The sequence below is a fragment of the Toxotes jaculatrix genome, chromosome 18 (assembly GCF_017976425.1).
Source record: "Toxotes jaculatrix isolate fToxJac2 chromosome 18, fToxJac2.pri, whole genome shotgun sequence".
NCBI lineage: Eukaryota > Metazoa > Chordata > Actinopteri > Toxotidae > Toxotes > Toxotes jaculatrix.
The window spans coordinates 20191534-20214835 of record NC_054411.1 but is presented as its reverse complement, the minus strand read 5'-3'; the positions used below and the strand labels follow the sequence as shown (position 1 = coordinate 20214835).

The 23302-nt window shown below is 43.4% G+C and overlaps 1 protein-coding gene across 1 annotated transcript; it reads left to right on the top strand.

Moving 5' to 3' along the window:
- Positions 1 to 8418: 8418 nt before the first annotated feature.
- Positions 8419 to 13149, top strand: hoxb4a (homeobox B4a). The gene is made up of 2 exons (XM_041063342.1): positions 8419 to 9385; positions 11034 to 13149. Exons 1-2 carry the CDS (start codon positions 8917 to 8919, stop codon positions 11336 to 11338), a joined length of 774 nt encoding a protein of 257 aa, XP_040919276.1. The 5' UTR covers positions 8419 to 8916; the 3' UTR covers positions 11339 to 13149.
- The last annotated feature ends 10153 nt before the right edge of the window (positions 13150 to 23302 follow it).

Genomic DNA, 23302 nt, shown 5'->3' with positions numbered 1-23302 from the left:
ACTGACACACAAAAAGCTTCAAATACGTAGAAAATAACACACAAAATGTGCCGGAAAGCGACGTGCTATTTAAACGCAATCCCGTGAGATCAGGTTTCTCCGGCCTGGACTGGCACGGCTCCTCCTGGCCCGGTTTACTCCCTCCCATCAGAAAACGGTAATGAGTGAATAACGACATTACAGATTCCGTCTTTCTCCCGGGTTCATCCCGAGTTCACCGAATTAATTCAATTTAGGTTGCAGCGCACTCGCGGCTGTCATGGCAGGCGTATTGGCCGTGAGTTTTAAATAATCATTACCATTTGCGCGTGCATGGCCCTTCTAAAACTTGTAAGTAATATGAATATTACTTTATTTTCATAAGTGTTTATATATAGATAAATCATATATAGGATATTATTCAGAAAACATATAGGCCTATGTCAAATTAAATGGAAGTGAACAGAAAAGTATAATAACAATAAAGTATAATAATAATTCGCATCTTTTTTCTGTAACATGTTAGTGATAGAGTGTAGAGATATAAGGAAAGTAATAGTAGTGTAATGAGTAAGGAGAAATGTGGACAGATGGCAGCAGTTAACGCGATAAAAATCCATCGCCGTTTTGCAAAGAGTCGAATAACATCAATATAAATCCACCTGATACCTCTGAGTCTGATCCCCACGCTGCTCAGAGCCTGTTCAGTGCGCAAAACACGGGTGTTTATGCGAACTAAGCTTCAACACAACACATTTGTTGCTACGAAATGTTCATGTGTAAGACTCTGAAGTGATGTTGCGGTTACGCGGTGGGTTCACATATCAGCATGCGGGGTGGTGTCATTTATATTTAGGCTGTGCAACAAAAGGAAAAGGAGAAATGACCCTGGAAGAAAAGAAAAATCTGTGTGGGAGAGAGAAAGAGAAAGACCCCCCTCCGTCCTCCATATCTACTGACCATTTTTCTTCAAAGTAATGACTCCAACTCAATTTAGTATGACGGAGAGAGAGAGAGAGAGAGAGAGAGAGAGAGAGGGAAGGATAAAGAACAAAATGACAGAAAGAGGGGATGAGGGAGAGAAGGGAGTGAGAGAGCGAGGTGGAAATGGCATAAAGAAAGGGGGTGGGAAAGGGAGGGGGTGAGGGAAAGGGCTTGGCTGTGCTCGGGGTGAACGGGAGGTCAGTGCGTCTCACCAATATTAAAATGTGTACCGGGGACGCGGGGTGACACGCCTCGCCCGTTAAACAAAGAGTGTGCCAAACTGGCAGATTAATTTGAAAACTTGAGTCCATGCACACACACACACACAACACTTAATGCCTTAAAGAGCCAACAGACTCCACAGCAGCCCTGCTCGGTCTTACTCAGCCCCAAACCGCTCGATGTAGCCACCGGGAAACACTGGGAACTGGCCACCGGTGAGGGGGTTTTTTCATCATTTACCGCCGATTCGGTCGGGTTTTCACGCACGGAGCACCCGGTGCTGGTGTGGCAACGTTGCGGTGACGCGTTGCCTTTGTTTTCGCTGGATTATCACCTGGTTCCACCTATGCAGCCTTATTCCGTCTCTTTTAACGCGGAATCTGAGCAGTGCCGTTCGGATACAGTCATGTTTACGCTTTACCGGAGACCGGAGGGCGTGAGTCTCTGTGTGCGCGTGCGTGCGTGCACGTGAGAGCGGGAGTGTCCGCGGAAATGACAACGACCTTTTTTTTTTTTTTTTTTTTTTTTTTTTTTTTGAGAAGATACCACGAAGAATCCTGAAGAGGTCAAAAACCTGTGGCGTCAGAAGAGGAGAAGAAGAGGGGGAACTGAGATGTGAATGCTGAAGTAGGAATTCTTTTTATATAGAGGAGGAAAAAAAGGAAAACGGTGGAACACAGCTGCCGATTTTTAAAGATGTGAAGAAGAAGAGCAAGCAAAAGAGAACATGTAATAATAATAACTACTGGAAAAAATGTGACGACGTTGCCAGAAAGGAAAGGCGGGTCCGCGAGCTACGGAGGAGTGAGTAGCCTACACAAAAAATAGACATCGCCTTGTAGAAGAGACAGCTTCCTCATTTGCATATCAGTGTGTGTGTGTGCCCGCTTTCTTGCTAGTACCGTGTGTGGCAGGTGCTTTGCCCATTGTGGGAGGGAGGGGAAGACCACGTGTTGCCGGAACTGCCGCAGAACCCCCTCCTCCTCTTCCTCCTCTTCCTCCTCTTCCTCCTGTTTTCCTCATGTTACTCTGGCCTGGGCTCTCACGGCTCTTCCTGTTTAGCACACAATGAGTTTATCAATTCATTGTTTAATCGATTATAGACTGTGCACGTCACGCCGTGGTATTTGAACAGTGTGTTTCCTCTTTGCAAGCACCATTTCCTTCACCGTAGGCCTGCCTTCACTGTCATGCTGGTTAATTAGTTAGCCTCATTAAGCTACTTGGGGCTGTACAACTTCAGGGTGTGCTATAGATATTTTGGCAATAATTTAGATTACCCAAGAACCCCATTCACCTAAATTCCTCCTCTTGTCAAACAGAAATTAGTTTCTAATGATTTGATGTTTTTTCTTTTCTGCCAGATAGATAGATAGATAGATAGATAGATAGATAGATAGATAGATAGATGCCTACCACCAGCAGCACAACACACACGTGCACCTATCACCTCTGTATGGCTACTGACAATGAAGGCCAGGTCGAGGCCAGTGGAAGGTTAAAGGTCACACTGGACAACTTTCTCCCCCTTTAGTCTTAAATTCAATTCGAAAATACATTTTTAAAATATTTAAAGATTACTTTATTTCATTTAATTCAAGATAGCAAATAGTTAAAGTTGATTTCCTGTGTCTGCGTTTGGGCTGCTGTTTAAAAAAAAAAAAATTAAATCCTAAAATAGTGACAAATTAATTCGCTGTCAATTCCCACGTGGCATTAAAAGTATATTTAGAATAAACGGAGACTGTGAATGGTTTTGACTTGTTTCATCAGTTTGCATCCAGATGTGTGGTTCTCTGCTGCTGATGTGCAGGCACATGGTGTATCAAGCCTGTTGGCAATATGAGCCTGTATAAAAGCGGCAGTGGTTTCAGCTGTTTATTTTCCTCTGCTGATTGCTAATGTGCTGGTTCTTTGATTATAAGCTGGCAATAAAATGTTCCCATTCTGCAGGGAGCATTTGTTTCTTTTCATCGTTTGCGCTCCTCCATCAGTACAAATGCTGTGCTAATGCTGTACATAACCACCAACCAGTTCAAATATGTCACTAGTTAATTTTTACAGGCTGTTAGGATGTATGTGCCTCGATTTAGCAGGAGCATTGACTAGAGCTAGGCTACATCATGTGTTTTATTTTCTGTTTTCTATTCATGTTCGTGTTTTTGGTCTATGAGTCATACAAAAGAAAAGGCACGTATTGCACACATTTAGCAGAGAATACACTGTTCTTTACGGTAGAAATAATTTCAGTGTGACACTAGTCAGAGTTTACTTAAGAAAAACGAAGGACCTTTTGGAGATATGAACGACTACGCAGAGCAATGTTTGATGATTTGTATTTTTCTTTGTTTCTCTTCTTGATGTTTATATTTCCCAGTTTACCTGACGCTCTGCAGACCGCCAGGCCGCCTGCTGCATTGTGAAATGGATTTAGTCTTATACTCAGCTTCCAACTACCACACAATAGCTATTCCAGAAAACACCTTCAGATTAATAGATGCCACACGGAGGGATAGGCCTCTGCGGCTCTCCATTTTTATCTCTGTCCGTTACTTTGCATGACAATAACCAGGGGAATGGACCTCGGTTTATTTTTCAAACTGCACAAAGGATAAAACCACATTTCTCTTCTTCGTCGTTGTCCCTATAGCTTTTTCTCCTCGGTAATATTTCAGAACATTGACAAGTCCGGTCGCTGCAGATAATGAGGCCGTTTAACCCTTCAATATGTTCATTCTAATTTTCTGATTGTGCCTTTATACCAGTCAGTGCCTGTTGTTGGGGGGGGGAAATATCTGTGGCCTTTTTAATGTAATGTTTCAGGCTAAGTTTAAAAGGACACATTTCCACAAATATCCGACTTTATGTACCCATTCTATTATTTTATACGGAGCTCACAATTATTTTCCTGTTTTCCTAATACACGCTAGTTGCAGAGTGAGTAGCTTGCAAGAGTCTTTCAGTCTTCATTATTAACTCTCACTAGGCCCTATTTATCCCTTTATAATAAAACGACCCCAGGCTATGCAAATGTGAAATCTTACCTTAATGCTCGTTAAGATTAATCCACTTTAGACAAAAGTTTAATTCCAATTTGTAGTGGAAGCAGAAGTAGAGAGCGATAGTTTTTTTTCAGCAGCTTTGTCATCAACAACTGAGGCTGTGGGCCGCTGATGCAACAAACTTGTTAGAGAGCTCGTAAATTGTGAAGGGGGACTTTAAAGTTATTTATTCACCCCTGCTCTCTTCCGCTCCCTGCACATTTTATTGCTTTTTATTTAACCAACCCCCCCCCCCCCCCCCCCCCCCCCCCCTCATCTCCGTTTGAGCGTGTTGGTGTTTGAGCTGTAAACGGAACTGACCCGCAATAAAAGTCACATGTTTAAATCCAGATCCGCTGACCTTTTCCACTGACTGTATCCCAGTGTATGTCATCCGTTTTCCGCCCCTGTCTCTGTCTCTCCCCGTGTCTTCAGTGAGAGATGTCCTGATATTACGTCTAAATGTTACAGCAGAGAGAAACCATATTTTTTATTTTTAGTTTTTAGTTTTTATTCGTGACTCTTGAGCAGCTGACTCCAATTTATTCATCGTGCATGTGTGGTCTGAGAACAGGACGGTCTGGTTTTTCAGGTGGGGTTTCGCAGCTAGTGAAGTGGTCCTTAGTTTCCTGACAGCTCAGGGTTTGTGGTCTAATATTTAAGTAAACTAAACAAACATTTTTTTTTCTCACAGATTTCAAAAGCACATTGTATATTTTAGAAAATTCGCCAGTGTAATCTATTTAAGGCAATAGCGAACAGATGCATATAGTGTCTTTTTCTGTTTTGTAACACATCACATTATGTCTACATCCTATAAATCTTTTTTAAGAAGCCATTTTTTTTCTCCTATCTTCTAAATATCTCTGAATGTGCCTGAATCTTTGGTAAACACTTGGCTCCCATTGAGCTGAATGGTTGCTACTGACAAACTTGACAGAGGGAAGGGAAGTGCCGCAGTCAGACTCAACACACCTTGATAGATACCTGAGATGACCCGCGGCAGAGCGGGAGGTCAAGGTGACAGAAACGTGCCCACACCTGCGCAGAATAGAATAGAATAGAATAGAATAGAATAGAATAGAATAGAATAGAATAGAATAGAATAGAATAGAAACTGTATTGTTTATTGTGTCTTGCCTTGGTGTATTTGAGCGAAACACTACATTTAAAAAAATGCAGAACGTAAACAGAAAAGAAATTGACTAGAAGCAGATTAGAAGCAGGGTGACAGTGAGACTCCCTCCAGACCCCGTGCCCTCTGCTTTTGTGGTCCGGTCCGGTGATGTATGAGCAACTTTTGAAGGAAACGGAGAACAGCAATATTGCCTGCAGCAGGGAGGGAGTGTCAGTGTCACAAAATCAATGTGAGAGCAGCACGGAGGCTGATAGGAATTACATGGAAAATATAGCAGGGAAAAACATTTGTAGATGAAAACATACAAGGCTTCAAAATGTCTCACGAGCAGCATAATTCTCATATATATTAGAGATCTGCCATATAAACTAGTACATGGCTAAATTCATTTTTATCAAAGTGAGAGGATATATTTTAATTGGATGTGAGATTTTTTTTAATATATATGTTTTGTTTGTTCATTTAGATAGATGGAAAAAAGAAATAGAGAAAGAAAGGAAGGAAGACAGAAAGAAGGAATGGTGATAGAGTGCAGGCCCTGCTGTGCGGGTTTTTTTAATTCAGTTAAAAAGTTACCATAGTGAAGGGACATGGATTCATTTATTCATTGGTCCATCCATTCTTCAGTCACATCACTCAGAACAATTTGTGATAGGACAGTGTTTCCCCGTGCCAAGCCATTTGTCTTTTCTTTCAGTAAATTGTGTTCATTCTTTTGGAACAGTGATCGGCAGGAGCTGCCAAGTTCTTTCTTTTTTTTTTCTTCTTCTTCTTTTTTTCGTATAATTACGACTGTAGCTTAAATCAGCTTCTGCCTGGGTAATACGTGGATGGAAAGCTGTATGAGAATTTTGATTCTGAATAAAACTGTGACAGAGGCCTGATGTTCCCGCTTAAAACAATCTCTATATTTATAACAATAAAAACAACTGTATTTAAAATCATAGAGAATATAAATAATATATTTTGATATCAGATATGCCCAGCCTTTATTTTGAAAAGTCAAGATTTATTTCGTTGTTTCGCATTTAAACCTGGATATGAAAACATCATTTTAAATGGCCTGTAACGCAGCTTGGAGCCCACTTGTCCTCTCATCTCTCCTATATTTGCATCACTTTCTGTCGCTCTAAGGTCAAACAAAAATGGCAAAATGTTTCTTTTATTTTACCTTCTTATTATTTTTTCGAATGAGCTTTTCGCCGCCCTCTACTCGCGGGAAGTGTTAGAGCATTATAACGTAATTTCCCAGCTCCCCAGCAGCACTGAGCAGGTCAGGGATCAGATACAGTACAAATGGAGGAACATTTTCTGGACTGGCTGCGACAGGGAGTTTATGAAAGCAATATAAGACTATCTGCGGTGCAAACTTGTGCCTCCAGAGAGCCACTGTCTTCTATATCTACCCTGTAGATCCGGATTTGTGTAAAAATCATTAAAACAATCACAAATTCGCTTCTAGGGGAGTATATAGTGGATTTATACACGACGGCGGCGATGGATCCGACACAGAGGAGAGGCCTGGAGCTGTTATTATTGGTTTAAACGCCTTTATTCGATCGTTGATTTATATTTAAATTCGTTTGTAGACAAATAGTAAAGAAAATGTGTCTTTTCAGTGAATTTCCGTTTCTACTATCAATATAGTAAATATAGACACAATCCAGTGTATTTATTTCAGGACTTCGTTGGTGTTTAGGTGATGTTGATTTTGAACCATTCTTCGTATCTGTTCTCCGGTGTTGTGTTTTGTTTTTTGTTTTGTTTTTTTTTTCGATCATACCCATACCTTTAAAAGCCAGGCTCTAGACAGCAGGTTGAGATTTTAGTCGTCTTGTTGAAAAATGATGCGGTCGGCTTGCTGAAAATGATGAGGGTTGGTGGTGGTGGTGATCGTGATGGTGGGGGGGGGGGGGGGGGGCTGTGGAGGGGGTCGATTTAGAGACGGTCAATTTTCTCGAAACAAAGGACTTGGATATCTCCATCATCTTGCCTGTGTGTCTTAAGTCTTAGTGATAACTCTACAGAAAAGGGGCGCAGCCGCTGCCTTTTGATTGGGAAAACGTCTGTTTTCTTTTTGCTTTATTCTGTTCACCGCAGTGTGGCATGTTTTTCACTATATATATTTTTCGTGTGTTTGTTTGTTGTTGTATCTTGCCTTGATGCTGTTGAACGCACCCAGAAATTGAATCAAGCGGGTTGAGGCCTATTGCTGTTAAAAAGGGGAGTTTACCATAAAACTTGTTGGGTGACAGTGTTGGGGAAAGTGTATGAATAGTGACAACCAGAGAGTGAGACTGTGTTACATGACAGTGTGTTGGTGTTTGAAATGGGAGAAGAAAGCTCTGAAAGTCTGTGGCAGCTTGTGTGAGCAGGTCACGGTTGGGGAGATAAATTCTCTTTTAGGAGGAAAAACAAAGAGCGGTGGATCTCTGTTCAGTAACGCACAGCTCAAGGGCAAAAAGCAGCCCACACTCTGGATGGGGCATATGGACTTGCTATGCTAGGGATGTTAATATCGGAAGGTGGAGGGAAATAAATCCAGTTTATTCATGCAAGGCAAAAGGCAACCCCGACTGAGACTGAATTACCATGCAAGAGGGGTTAATGTGGACTGGGCTCCCCGTTGGAGCAACGCGGGTTTTTAAAAAAGAGGGGAAACTGTGCTGGACTCTCATTCTTAATGCAAAGGTCTGCTAGTGATTTAGGAGGCCGTGTAACCTGAATTAGTTGATGAATTTTCTATCGATCCTAAACAAGCCAGATTTATCTCTGACACGGTGCTGCTGCTGCTGCTGCTGGGTGGCGCCGGAGTCAGGCCATTCTCCCACTCTCCGTTATTAGCGATTTAAAAAAGAACAGGAAAAAAAAAAAGGAGGAAAAAAAAAAAACTTTGGCAAGCATGTCCCTGCACACACCCAATATATACACAGGAGGTGGTGCAGGCGCCACTTTAAACCACCCACACCACCCCCCCCTCCAGCGCTTTCTTTCTGCTGTTTCTTTCTCGGTTTTCTTCATGTGTTCTATTTGAAGTTCCAGCCAGACGCTTAACGGGAGGAAAGGGTTCGTTTGCAGCAAAGGGAGCGACTCTCACTCCGCTCTGTTGCTCGCGTAGCCTCAGCTGGAGCGGAATGCAGCCTATTTCCAGCGTGTCGGACGCGCTTTGTTATTGTTGTGATTGTCTGCCTGCTTAGGACGGCATGCGTGCCGACATGTGCTGGAGAAATAGGTTATATAGGGAGTACGGTGCATATGGAGAGAGAGAGGGGAGGGGGGTTATTGTAACACTGAATACCCACAAAACTGAGGCCATATGATAATGCGCGTGCGGGGGCTCTGTGTATGCTTAATCCCATTTCCTTATCCGGGGTTTGTCCTGGAGGCTCGCCATTGGCCGGCCGCCGTCACATGGCTTCTTAACTTTGTTCACTTGACAGAAAAGTAGGAGGGTTCAGGGGAACAGGAATAACCGAAGAGTAAAGGGATGAGATATAAATTTTAGTTATATATTTTCCGAGTAGGTGCAATTCCACAAAAAGACTGAAATTAATGGCCATGAGCTCCTATTTGATCAACTCCAACTATGTGGACCCGAAGTTCCCACCGTGCGAGGAATACTCACAGAGCGACTATCTACCCAGCCACTCTCCGGACTATTACAGCTCTCAGAGGCAAGAGCCTGCTGCCTTTCAGCCGGACTCCCTCTACCACCACCATCAACACCCACACCACCAGAACCACCACCAGCAACGAGCCGAGCCTCCCTACACGCCGTGCCAGCGCTCAGGGCAGCCCGCGTCGGTGGTGATGTCCCCTCGGGGTCACGTCCTCCCACCGGCCGGACTGCAGACCACCCCCGTCCCGGAGCAGAGTCACCGCTGCGACTCGGTGACACCCAGCCCGCCTCCACCTCCGTCTTGCGGTCAAACGCCCCACAGCCAAAGCACTTCTTCCCCCGCGAGCACTCGTAAGGACCCCGTTGTCTACCCGTGGATGAAGAAAGTCCATGTAAACATCGGTAAGTGCTGCATGCAAACTTCTTTCTCTCTCTCCCTCTCTCTCTCTCTCGCTGCGCCTTTTGTGCCTGCGGTTGAAACCCGTGCAGTCAGCTAGGTGTCCGCCGTCAAAATCTATGGCTTCCCCTCCCTGTTTTCTGTTAGAAGTAGAAGAGTAGCCCTTGGGTCAAGATTTACGATCGTCTGTTTGCAGGGCCAATATAATTACACCCTCCATAAATTTTTATTACACCTCTGCGCCGAGGTGGCTTTTGAAGTCCGATCTCCGGCTCGTCTGTTCTAATACCTCGCCTTATGACAACTCAGACCGAGCCCATAAGTTAGATTTTATGCTTTGGTAATTTGATTTTAAGTGGTCGGGTTGTATAAACGGTGTACTTTACTCTGTCGAGCCTTCCTTCCCCACTCGTTGTTCCAGGGGAGGGAAAGTTTTATGGCAGCTGAAATATTCATGTTTATGGAGCCGGCCGTAAAACACCAATGTAACACCGAATAGCTCTATAGTCTATTATGGCTTCTCTGTAATGTTATAATAGACTTGCTGCCCATTGTGTACTGGGATAATCGGAGCGCATGTTCACTCGACGACAAAATACCACTTTTGCAAAGTCACCGTAATGCACTCACTCCGCCGGCCTGTGGACTCGGTAAGAAAGCAGTTTTAATGCATTTTCTCATTGCAAAGTTATTGGAGCTGTCATGTGTTTGGACACACTGAGGTTCTGCTGCAGCATGTTTGGTTGCTACTGTCCTGTTGTAGTTTTGGGGATGTGTTGAATCATCATTGTTGAATGCTGCTGTGTAGCTGCTGCACCCCCCCCCCCCCTCACCCAACTCCCTCCCTCCTCCACCACTATCTTTATTCTCAGCCAGTTTATACAAGGCAGACAATGCTACCATCCTTGCACTCAGTCCGTGACATCTGTGCATAAAACCAGTGAAAGAAACAGAAACTGCTCGGCTCGTCGCTGCTCTTTCAGTTTTCATGTATCTTGTATTTTTCCGGCCGCCCGTGTCGTGTTTGACCCTCGCAGTCTTCCCAACCCCGTCCTCCTCTCTCATCGTAGCATTTGGACAGCAGCGTCAGGCTGGTTGTGCCCCGAGGATTCACACCACCGCCGGGCCTAAAAATGACACCTGACACATGTCCATTGATAATGCAGTGTTACGGAAACAAACCGCGGTGTAGAATAAACGTGTTCATCTGGAACAGCTGCATTTAATAGCACATGAAAAAAAAAAAAAGCTTAGTAGTAGGATAAAACAGCCAGTGAATGGTCTGCCGAGATTACAGTCATATTGTATTCTATCACAGTAGGTCCAATCACTGTTTTTCTGCTTTGCTTGTTCATAATTAACTGAGGTTTTCCTTTCTTTCTTTTTTTTTCCTTGCTGTGGCTAAATGTACTGTTTTCAGTTTCGGAGGTTATCACTGGAGTAGTGTATTACGTCTTCTTTTATTCGTCCACACTACTAGATAGCACAGCCAGCATATTTAGCTACTTAATTAGCCTATTATTATTATTATTATTATTATTGTACTTAATTCTGGAGGTGTTTTTTTTTTTTTTTTTGTTGTTGTTGTTGTTTGACTTTTGTTCTTGAATGCTTAACGTTGTGATGATCCTTTACTCCTATTTTCTCCCACAGTGAGTCCAAACTACACAGGGGGCGAGCCGAAGCGGTCGCGGACGGCCTACACGCGCCAGCAAGTCCTGGAGCTCGAGAAGGAGTTCCACTACAACCGATACCTGACGCGCAGGCGCAGGGTGGAGATAGCCCACACACTGTGCCTGTCAGAGCGGCAGATCAAGATCTGGTTCCAGAACCGGAGGATGAAATGGAAGAAGGACCACAAGCTGCCCAACACAAAGGTCCGCTCCGGGACAAACAGCAGCAACACAAACTCCCAGGCCCTAACCGGTTCTCAGAACCGCTCTACCGGACCCCTATAGCCCGGTACTTTGGCTCTTTGTCTGACGCGTGTCCTCCGTTTTCCTACTTATTTCCCAAAATGAACGCCGAACCGGCAACCACGCTTGTAATCACCGGAACCTGCACTTTGGACCGGAATAACGCTTTCACTGTGGAGAGAGGAATGGATGTCTCTGCCGCCTGTATGGCCCTGATTTGTGCTGATGTTACACACTATAATATGAGATGGGAGGGGTGGAAGGGGAGATTTCCCATTCATAAAAAAAACAAGATGAGCAAAACAGGCCAAGACGGAAACATAGGGAAATGAAAAAAAAAAAAAGATGCGGTCGCTTCTTTGCTTTCATCCCTGCCATTCTCGCTCTGCTTCTCCTTCTCTGCTTTTATATTTCTGTCTTTTTATACCCCCTCTCTCCTCCATATGAGAGAGCAGAAGACGGTAGGCTGAATATAATGTGCTCGAGCGTGTGTGGTTCCTTTCCTTCTTTTTTTCTATTCGAGACTTTTTTTTTTTTTTTTTTTTTTTTTTTTTTTGGTGAAGATGGATCCTCGTTTTCATCTTTAATCATGCCAAACTCGGGCCCCATTTGTCATGTTTACTCTGCGGGTACAAAGCAAAGGGGTGAACCGCGGCTCTGCCCATTAGCCTACAACCCCCCCCACCTCCCTCCACCCCCCCCATACCGCTCCCCAAACCACTACCCTTCACCCTCCCATCCCACTCAAACACTCACACACGCACGTGTAATAAATGGAACTCTCATTTCGTCAAGAGAAGTATTCTTACACACACACACACACACACACACACATATTACACAACCTACACGTGCTCACATCCCTCTGTCCCAGCTCATAGTATTTTAACATCAAAGATAACCTCTGGTATGGATACAAAATGACACCAGACAGTTATTTTTTCTCGCTGTTATAACTGATGTTATTATTTCCGGTTTGTTTCCTGACAAACTATAACTTTTTTTTTTTAATTTTAAGTATAGTTATTTTTGAATTCAGTGTTGATTGTGAGATGATACGCGCGGTCATTGTGAGAATGACGAGCGTTTCTGTGGTCCGTTGATTGTTCACTTTGTGATGTTGTACACAGGGAAACAGACTGACAGGGTGATTAAAGTGAAATAGTTAATTTACGAACAAAGAACACTAATATTCAAACAAAAAGTCCTGGTACGAATAGCTCAAGAACACATTATAAACGCAGCACTATACAATGTACTACCTATTACCTCAGCTGTACTTATATATATTATTTTTTTTTTGTAAGCTTATTTTCTCTTATTCGTTGAATGAAGTGACAGCTTCTCGAGCTTTTATATTTTTTAAATTGTGTGACGAGTTATTATAATAATTATTATTATTACCTGCAATACAAAAAGCGCTATTCATTTCTTGTATGTGAAACAAAAGTTATTTAATTATAAGTAATTGTTCTAGCCAGAGACATTCAGAAAAATAAGGAGCCGTTTATTGCATGTCTGAATGGTGTGGATTCGTTTTTTCTCTCTTTTCCTCGTCGTCTCATCTTTTCTTTCCGCACATTAAATGCGCGCACACTTCCTTTTTCTCCCGTTTTCTCTTTTTTCTCTTTGCCTCTCCTCTTCTGTCTGTTTATTTCTCCATGTGCCACTTTGTTTTTATCCTGTAAGTTTTTTTTTTACATTCCAAAGATCAGTTTTTATCGTTATTGATGATGATGATATGTACTGAAAATGGTATTGTTGAAAACGTGTTACCTCCCCCGATATGTAAGTTGCTCCTCTCTCTGCTAATGTCTACTCAGTGTCTACCTTCTTCTTATTTGTAAATAGTCCAAAATTTAAATAAATGGCAGAAAAAATATCATTTCCTGTCCTCTTCTCTAATTTCTTCTCTCAAAAAAAATGTTGAGTTCAATGTTTCAAGGTTTTAAATGACTTCTGTTTCACCAAAGACTTTATTTTTATTTTTTTTCCAAAACGTAATAGACTAATTTCCATTTTGCTTTTCCCAGCAAATCTGCAAGAGCAACTTCCGCCTCTCTTATCTCATTCAGGTTTAAGGGTGAAAGATGTGTTTAGAGTTTACATACACACTCCTCCACGTGCACACACAATAAATAATTTCATTTAATTTCAGTGTTGGTTTTGCCTACAAACGCACAGCGACCTGACTTGAGAAATCAGGAGCCTTCGATGATTAATCTGTCCCGGCCTTGAGTGATCTTGGTACATTACGTCCTGTAATCTCGTTTTAAATCACAGAACGTCCCTTCGTTTCACTCCCGTTCTCCCGTTAATTTAACGGCTGCTCAGACTCGCATGCACCGGCCCGACAAAGCGTATGGAACAACCCCCTCCCTTCCTCCTGTGGTTCTGAAGTATTTAGAAAAAAAATAAAATAAAAAGGAAAATAAATAAATAAATAAATAGTATCTCGGCTCGTGGTCTTTTAATGCTTTAATGAGTGTAATTTTTGCTCAGTTTTTTTCCCCCTATCGTTGTTTTCTGGACCGGTGCTGTGCGCGCATGTGTGTTTTATTTTTTATATATTACAAAAAGGGAGCAGGCCGGCGCCATAGCTCAAACCCTGACAACCAAATAGATAATCAACAAGACGAATGGCTTCTTTTGTAAGGCGCGGCTCCCGTATTAATTTTCATTTTCTTTTCTTAGAGCAGGTATCGAAAAATATAGAGCAAGAGGGGGGGAGAACGAGAAAATAGCATTCCTCTCGATGAACTTTAAACAAAAAACGGTGCCCCCCAAATTGGTCCGTTCGTATTTCTCGGCCCAGAGAAGATTCCCTATTACTTGTTGGTTGATTTCTCCCTGGGCTTCTTGCCACAGAGACTCCCTCTGCCCATTTATCTGTTTTCTTCCTATTTATGAAAGGCTCCTCCAGCAAAAAAAAAACCGCCCTCCTATCAAACTGTATACCTAGATGTGCTCAAACACGCACACTGCGCCAAAATGCGTAAAGCCTCACCTATGGTGACTGGCATAAACTTGGATTTCCACAAATGTCACTATTTCATTACTGTAAAACTAATTTGACTTATTATTATTATTGTTATTATTATTATTATTTTATATAATTAGTGTTGCAGTGTTCAACCTTTATCCTCTCTCCATGTATAGATGGTTTAAAAAAACAAAACAAAACTATATATATATATATATATATATATATATATATATATATATATATATATATATAGCCTTCAACACTTATATGTTGAAGGCTGTAAGGCTTATTACGAGCCCCTCCACAGACAAACCCGCAGGCGGTGCACCTCTCCTCACATAAGATAATATTTGTGTCAGAATGCTGTAATTTTCGCCACACACACCAAATGTCCTATATTGCAGCATCTAAACAGACATCCCCTCCCCAATATTCACACACATGCTCTCACATATGTGCCTTCACAATAAGCCCTGAAGCCCTTGAGCATTTGCAGTCCGAGTTGAAATAAATGAATTTGCGTGCTGGGTGACACCGCGTACAATAAAATCCACCGAGGAATCCTAATTCTTTTCTAGCCACCTTTATCAGCCGGGGCCTTCTGCTGTTTCTGTGAATGGGAGCAGATTTTTGTAAGAATGCCCCCCCCCCCCCCCCCCCCCCCCCCCCCCTCCCACATCCCTCTGAAAAAGTTCACAGCCATTATTTTCTGGACAGGGCAGAGGGGACGGCACCTCAAGAAAAATGCGAGAATTATACAAGAAAAATCATTAATCACGTGTTCTTCTTTTAACACTTCTTCTCCGTCTTCTTCTCCTTCTCTATTGTCATCCGACAGCCACACACAAGACCCCTTCTGCCAGGAGATACAGAGGGCAAGGAACAGAGAGACAGACAGAGGAGAAGAAAAAGAAGACGTCTTGGAAGACACTTGGAAGACCCCCCCCCCCCCCCCCCACCCCCTCACACACACTCACACTCACCCTCCTTACACATACATAAACACTCATACATACACCTCCCCTTCCCACGCATCAGCAAGCTATTTTTTTTACACCTCACAAGTATCCTACCATAAGAAAAAAAACTTTTTTTCTCTGTCATTGGAAAGAAGAAAATCCCTCCAAAGAAACTCCAACAAACCAGTCAGAGAGCCCTCACGGCGCACAAGAAGATGGCCCAGAGGTCGCTGAAAGTGGTGGCGTCTAAGGTAAGAGGCCTGGGAATTTCATTTTCTCTCCCCTTTTCTGTCTTTGCCTCTCCCGCTTCTCTGTGCAGGAGAGCCAAACGCCGCCGAGCCACTTTTTTTTTTTTTTTTATGGTTTTATTGCCCCCCGTGCGCATTTGGCGAGGTCAGCCGAAGGGGACATTTATGGCCGTGGGGGCTTTCGTTTTAGCGCAGGGGCCTTTGGAGCTGTTTGTGTTGTAAAGTCTGTGAGAGTGTGTGAGTGTGAGTGCGTATGTGCTTTCATGCAGTGTATACAGATACAGATGACTGACTTTTGTTGTGCTGTTTTCTGTTTTCTCCTGAGTTTGTGCAACTGTTTCCGTCCCCCCCTTTGCTGCGATGGTGTCACTTCTGTGTCTGTCACTCATGAGGCCTGTCGCTTCTTGAGCATCTGTTGTTGTGCGTAAAATTTGCCACTGTGTGTCTTTTAGATACTGATTTTATGGGTGTTTTTTTTAAAATAATAATTATTATTATTGCTTATATGATGCAGTTGCCGACTTAATGCAGTCGCATATGCAGGCTCACATTGCTTCAGGTAAATTTCAGAAATGCACGCGGGGTAGTATATGACAGAATGGCCCACGTGAATAATTCCTGGTTCACCCGGAGCTTATTATGTATTTTGTCTTGGCTGTGTTTCTGTGGTCAGGACGTGTTGTTGTGGTTCAGGCCTATAGCTTTTAATGAGATACTGCTCCAAGTGTGTACGTGTGTTTTGTCGACCAGGTGCAAACAAGCTACAGAGACTGCGGTGGGAATATGAATAATACGGTGCTCAATTGAGAGAGGGGTGGGGGGGCGGAGGGGGCGAAAAAGAAAAATTAAAAGAAGTAGGGGGAGCGCTGGTTAATGGATACTCTCTCGCTTGTGCTCCAAAACAATTTACCTCGAAAACAAACGATCTGCAAGGCTTTTCAAATGAAGTGCGAACGATCGCAGGTCGCCGTGTGCGCTCAGGCCTCCGGTATCTGCTGAGCCGAGCAGTAGCGGCCTCGCTCACTCCTGTTTGACCTCTTCAGAAATCAATTTGGCCTGAATTAAAAGATAAAAGGGCAGCGGTTCTGGTAGAGGGGTGCGGGGGGGCTCATGGGGACTCAGGCCATGACGTGATGCGATGCGTGAAGAAGTAAAAGAAACCAAATATAAATGGCAGGTATCGAAGGGGAAGGCAGAGAGGGAGAGGTGGAGGAGGGAAAAAAAAAATCGATGGTCATGCAGGAGCAGCGGAATGACCAGGCTGTGGCCACAGAGGGTTCAACCAGGGGACAGGTTTTTCTGACCGATGAGGTCCACTGGCTCTGAAGCCAGAGGCCGACCCCCCCACCCCCCTCACCGCCCCGCTCCCACTCCACACCATTCCTACCCCCACCACTCCTGGTCCCCCCTTGACCTCGTAAGGCTGGTGGACCCTCTGCTCCCTCGGACATTCCCAGACCTCCGGAGCCCCCGGGGCACTTAGTCATAACAACCCGAGTTCAGGGCACTGTAAGCTGGGGGCATGGCAGCGATATCTCTGCTCCCACACTCAGATAGACAGACAGACAAGCCAGCCACCTGGGCAAGGGTCAGCTACAGGCCACTGCTGACTGTTTCTGAAATGGTGTTTTGATGATGAGACTGGCTGCAGGGTTAAAAAAAAAAAAAAAAAAAAAAGAGAACATCTTAGTTTGTTAATGAGAATTTGCCCACACCACTATGATACTGTTTTGTAATTTTCGGTGAGTGTAGATGTTTCAAGTTTTCTCAAGTTATGGTATTAAAGAGCAGAGCTTTTCAAATTTGGTCTTCTGTCTCAGTCTAAAGCACCAAGCTCTGTAATGCACGGTGCTGCGAGACATTCTACCAGCATGATTTGGTGTGAAAGGGTCAGACAGGCGTGTTAGACTGAAACACAGAGCAGCCTGATGCTGGACAGTATTTGGACAGGCTGGTATCTTACTGTAAACAGAGCCTGCACCTCCTGATTGCCTTGCTAAAAAAGCTGCTGTGCAGCCCCTTTTAACTTCCAGGCCTGTTTCAGCCACGTTACCACACTTTATTCAGGGGGTGAGTTTGATACTAGTTTTCTAAGATTGGGGAAATGACACTCATTTTGACAGGATGGTTCATAGTAGACTCCGAACAAAATAAAATGGAATAGAAAGCTGATCATTTTACTATAAGAGAGCAGTTCTGTCAGCTGCAACCACCACTATTTACTCGTGTTGGGCTGGTGGTCATTTTCCAGCCTGGTAATCTGACCTACAGCAGGGAGGGGAGGTGTGTGTGTGTGTGTGTGTGTGTGTGCTGGGCAGCACTGATTAATCAAAGGAACAGTGGCACATGGACAAAATGCTGTTGGTCAGCTTTGCTCCACTTATTGTGCACCCTTTTATTTTCTATTTTAAATTTAACCACCGTCTCATTAAACATTAGAAGGATTACCGATGCAATCCCCTGCACCTTGCACGACCCACTGATGAGTCTGATCATTTCAGTCCGCATCCTGAAATACCGGACTGAAAACAGGCGACATGTGTTACAGGGGATTTCAGTTATTTTAACAATTACCCATAAATCATTCCCATCTGGACCATATGCATCCTGTGCTGTGATGGTGGCATCTAAAACTTTAACCACCTTGTGAAATATATAATTGTCAGACCACAAAGCGCTGCTCTCATCTAGTGTGAGCAGAGAGTGGTTTAGTGTTGCTTTAAGGTCTCTTCAGTGGCTGTTGTTGGAGCCACAGCAGTCATTTCTTATTTACCACACCATCTCCTTAAACTATGATCCCTGTATTTGACTTATTACATTTATTACAACATACTTCAGTTTTCCATCTTGCATACTGAGAAAGCTTGACTCAGTGTTTTTCCAGTGCCTCTGTGTCATTTGCCAGAGGAAGAGCACACCTGTAAGGCAAAAAGGGGAAGTGCTGCATCAGATACGAGGTGTTGCAATTTTACCATGACAGGTCCAAATGCAGAGCAGATAGATTGTTTCACATTTAAACTTTGCACACAAACACTAGACATGGGCCCAGCCACGCGCCAAAAGATACCGCCAACACATCTCTGTATCACTCTCAAGGGGATGGTTTCTTTTTTTTTTTTTTCTTCAGATTACACCTTAGTTATTTCTGTGACAGCCTGGTGATGTTGTATAAAGAGCCACAAAATCTCCGTGTTAGGAGGAGGAGGAGGAGGAGGCAGGGATGGATGGATGGGGGCCATAAAACACAGGACCCTGACATGGGAGACTGCTCCTCACCTCCGTCTGAAACCAGTAATCATCGCTGTTTGTTTTAACCGCAACCTTAATTGCGTGTATATTATTGTAACCATGACGACATATGTCCAATAACCTTAAGGAAGAACTTCAACCCAAACCGTTATATTTTCTTTAAACCTAACCAAGTCGTATTTGTCCGAACCGAACCGAACCAAGCCGTGACCGGACGCTTAACCTACGCCTGACGCCATAGGGGCGCTCTGTCAGGGGACTACCTTGTGGGTATGAGACGCTAGGGGACAAACGAAGTATATGGTCATTCAAGTTGGAGGACGTGGAAGTTTTATAGCCTGTGACATTAACAGCTTCCTGCAAAGTATCGAAACTGAGGTGAAACAGATGTTAACAAGCAGCTTCTCTCAGGCTGCGAGAGCCGAGGAAACTGTGGATAATCCCAACGCATTCTCACCATGGTCCACAAAACCTAACGCACTGGCATCTTACACTGTGAAAAGATTTTTTTTTTTTTTTGGTTGAAGCTGGAGGATGGAGTGAGTGGTTCAAGCTGTCCCTGTGACTTTGCAGTAGTTTGCAATGCGACAATAAGCAAGAATGAGACGGTGCAGGTTTCAAAGCAAAACAAAGACAAGGAAACAATGTGGCAGAGAATACATTCAGAATATTTGCAAGACTATACACAGTCAGTGTGTTGACAGTGAGTCATTGCGCTCCTCTACATTTAACTATTTGGTACACCCTGAGCAAACCGGCCTGTCTCACGTACGGCCGGTGCTCCATCCTACCAGAGTGTCCCACAGTCTCTGGGAGATTCATAACAGCCCCAAACGCTCACCTGTTCCCTCTCTCACCTGCCTGCTCCTCTCTGTTAATCTAAGACATGGACATGACTTCATTGCACCACACAATGAAACTAGTGTAGATAGTTATTTTGTACTCTAATAACTGAAATGAGCATGAGGGGACTGCTGACACGTACTTGTTTCCACTCCGGGCCCTGCGCGCAGTGGATTATGGTTAGAAAAGCTGTATTCGGGTGACACAGTATTATAAATATGTAACATACCCAGGGAAACGAGAGGTTAGCGCTATAGGTATTAATGCTACAGCTTCACTCCTAATTGTACAGAAGTGCAATGCAGTACTTTGTAAAGTTTCTCATCCTGAAACCTTGAATTGAGTAAATCCAATTTCTGCCCTGAGCTCACGCAGGTTCATTAAAAAGACGCTTGTTAAATTAAAACTCCTGCTGCTCTGCTGCCGCATAAAAAGCCCACCGAGCTCTTAGAGAAAGTAGACATCACGGTTAATGATTGTAAGTCTGTTTCTGGCCCTGTACGTTAGCTCTATGACTTTGTCCTGATGCTTGTCTCCATCTAAAGGGGGGGATTTTGTTTTTGGTAATCTCAGTGGGATTAGCAGTGAAATAACTGTGCAGTAAAAGCGTGGAACAGCAGGCAGGCAGGGGTCTGTCCGGCAGGCAGATGTGAGTCGGCTCGCACTGACCTGTAGTTTACAGATACGCTGCTCTGCTGCTTTACAGTTTGCTGTCACTCTGAGATGTTTGGAGGCTTTGAACCAACGGATGGAGCTGATGTTTCAACAGCAGCTTTACACAGGAAGCTGCAGGCTTTCAGGGATCACCACACACACATGCAGGCGGATAGGCGTCCACATACTCTGTAACATACGGGCATCAAATGTCTCCACTGTGTGTGCACATGTTCACTGGTTCAATGATGACCATAGGCTGGCACACACTCTCACACACTCTCACACACTCTCACACACTCTCACACACTTAACCAGAAAAACAATAGTTACACCAACTCCTCTCTCTCTCTCTCTCTCTCTCTCTCTCTCTCTCTCTCTCTCTCTCTCTCTCTCTCCCCTCTCTCTCTCCCTCTGGCCTGGCAGTCTCGCGGTGGTTTGCTAATTGCAAGACAAATCTCCCGCGTGTTTTTTTTTTCTTTCCTTGCGCTTGTTGGAGCCGCTTTGCCCGAGAAATTTATTATTTTGGAGAGCGCGAGGAGCCGAGGAGGTCACGGTGCAGGCGCGCGGGCTGCAGGAGGAGGTCGTCACTAGAGATATATGGCTGCCAGGCTTTTACTACTACTGCACTGTGTGTGTGTGTGTGCGTGTGTGTGTGTGTGTGTGTGTGTGTGTGTGTGTGTGTGCGTGTGTGCGTGTGTGTGTTTGAGACAGAGAGAGAGAGGGAGAGCGTGAGAGCCATTTAAAAGTAGACATGTATTAAGTATTAAAAAGAGAGAGCCAAATAATGGTTGCCAAGTTGCAACACGTGCATACACAATTTCTTTTTCTAAGCCAGGCTGCTGTAGTACAATGAGGTGGGGCATGGCTGTGCTTTGTAGTGTAACCGTAGTCAATAGCTAATTTAAATGATCAAGTAGTTATTTTAAGTAATTCGCTTATTAATAACTAGTTTAGATTATGATCAAATCACTATCCCCAAGAAAGGACGACTTTGAAAACACGAGCTGTAAATCTCTTGGTGCAGGCTCATACCCCCGTTATCTTTTGTCAGCACTGCTTTCATTAGCAAACAGGGATGTCCAGTGGACTCTTTGAGTCACTTCTTCCTTACAAAAGACGCAACAGCATCTGGGCCCAAACCATGAAAGACTGTCTATCAGTTTTAGCTGCTGGTTGTTATAATTATTTATTTCCTTACTTTTGTTTTACGTCATATCTGCTGTAGGATCAGAACCTGGCAACCCAAATGCTTCCTATAGACAAGCACTTTAATATCTTATCACTGATTAAATAACAATGAATACATTTTCATGATTAATAAATCGTATATATATTTCAATTTCTACGCCTTTTGTAAGGTTCCTTTATTGTAGGGTGATACTGCTGCCGAGCAAGCGAATCGGTGATGCTGCATATCGTGAATGGAGACAGGCAATCCTACAGTGTGATGATCCTACCGTTGTTTGTTACAGCCACGCTCATATCCGTTAGATTTGAGTGATAAATAGGCTTCCGTGGCCTGTATGACTAATGGCGGGGCATTAGGCCTGTGCGGGCGTATTGATACTATAATGAAACAACCCCACTGCCCCTCGTTACCTTTTACTTATCAATATCCTAATGACACAGACGCGCTGGCTGCTATAATAACATCCTGTGGACAGCAAATCTGAGACACAAAGATCCGAATTCTGATTTGGCAAATTCACTCTCACATTTGTTTGTGCAAAGAGATGTTGCCGCATACCAAAAAAAAAAAAACAAAACTTTTACATAAGGCACAATAAATGAAATGCAAGATTCACTACAGATAATATAGAAACGTGTTCCATTTTGTTATATATATTCCTAGCCTGTGTGCAAAATAGACATCACTGAGTCGTGTCAAATGGGGTTGCAAATGGTGAATTTGTTGCAAAATATTTATCTTAGCATGCCCCCCACAAGTGCTTTATAGCCTGTATTAAAGCTCACATGTCAGTTAATTCTGCAGTTTATATCAGCAGCAGCCCAGAAGTGAATGTCCATTAGTGTTACGCCAAAGCAAATAAAATATAAAAGCGTTTAGCCAAAATGTGTTGGAACACATCCTGGGGGGGGGGGGGGGGATTCCCTCAGTTCAAAGACCAGTATAAGAAGAGTAAATGTAAAAATGTAAAAAGCATATAGAGTGTCATTGATCTTACACTGTAACTCAGCAGGCTCTCCTCCAGCCTTTATCAGGTCAACAATGGTGAGACAGTTTTAACACTGCTCAGAAGTCAGACATGACAGGATCAATGTCCTGACATGTGTGACAACAAAACGGCCACTTCAGCCCATTTAAAACGCGCTGCATTTCCTATTTAAAGCGCAGACGCAGGGGTTTCACATGTGTTCCGAATATATCAGTTATGGATCCGGGATTTTTATTGATAGTAATAAAACTGCGTCCATACTTACAGACACATTAAAAAAACATGTTTAATTACGCAAATATTATTGGTTATTGATTCTGATTGGTCCTTAACATTTACTCGTGAGAGGCCGGGGATGTCTCTGGAGCAACTCCATAACGGGGGAAAGACCTCACGTCTCGCGCTCGAGAGCAATATATTTCAAAAAAACGGTTGTGCGCGTGCTGCCGTCTTAAACAGATTAACGACCCGCAGTAAAAGGCGAGATGTCGGGGCTTGGTAAATCAATCTCTCTCTCTCTCTCTCTCTCTCTCTCTCTCTCTGTCTCTCTCTGACTGTCTCTCTTTTTTCTTTTTCTCAGATCAGTCTATAGCCTAAATAACAGCAAATATAATAATAATAATAATAATAATAATAATAATAATAATAATAATAATAATAATAATAATAATAATAATATTTTTCTCTCCAGTGGTGTAGTGTAATGTGTAACCACTTAATCACGCCTTGGACACTTTAATTTTACAGCCATTCTACATCTTAACAAAGAGACATTTTCAGTTTCTCTCTTTTTATTCAAAGCCTAGTTAATCATTAACGAGGAGGAAGAATTTACCTGTCTTAATCCATCACGGACCAAGAGACCCCCAAGATCGCAAAGAACTCCA

Bases quoted from the DNA above. Each gene is read 5' to 3' on its own strand.
- hoxb4a (XM_041063342.1), top strand. From the start codon at position 8,917: ATGGCCATGAGCTCCTATTTGATCAACTCCAACTATGTGGACCCGAAG. The intron at 9,386-11,033 runs GTAAGTGCTGCA...TTTCTCCCACAG, and splicing joins GAAAGTCCATGTAAACATCG to TGAGTCCAAACTACACAGGG.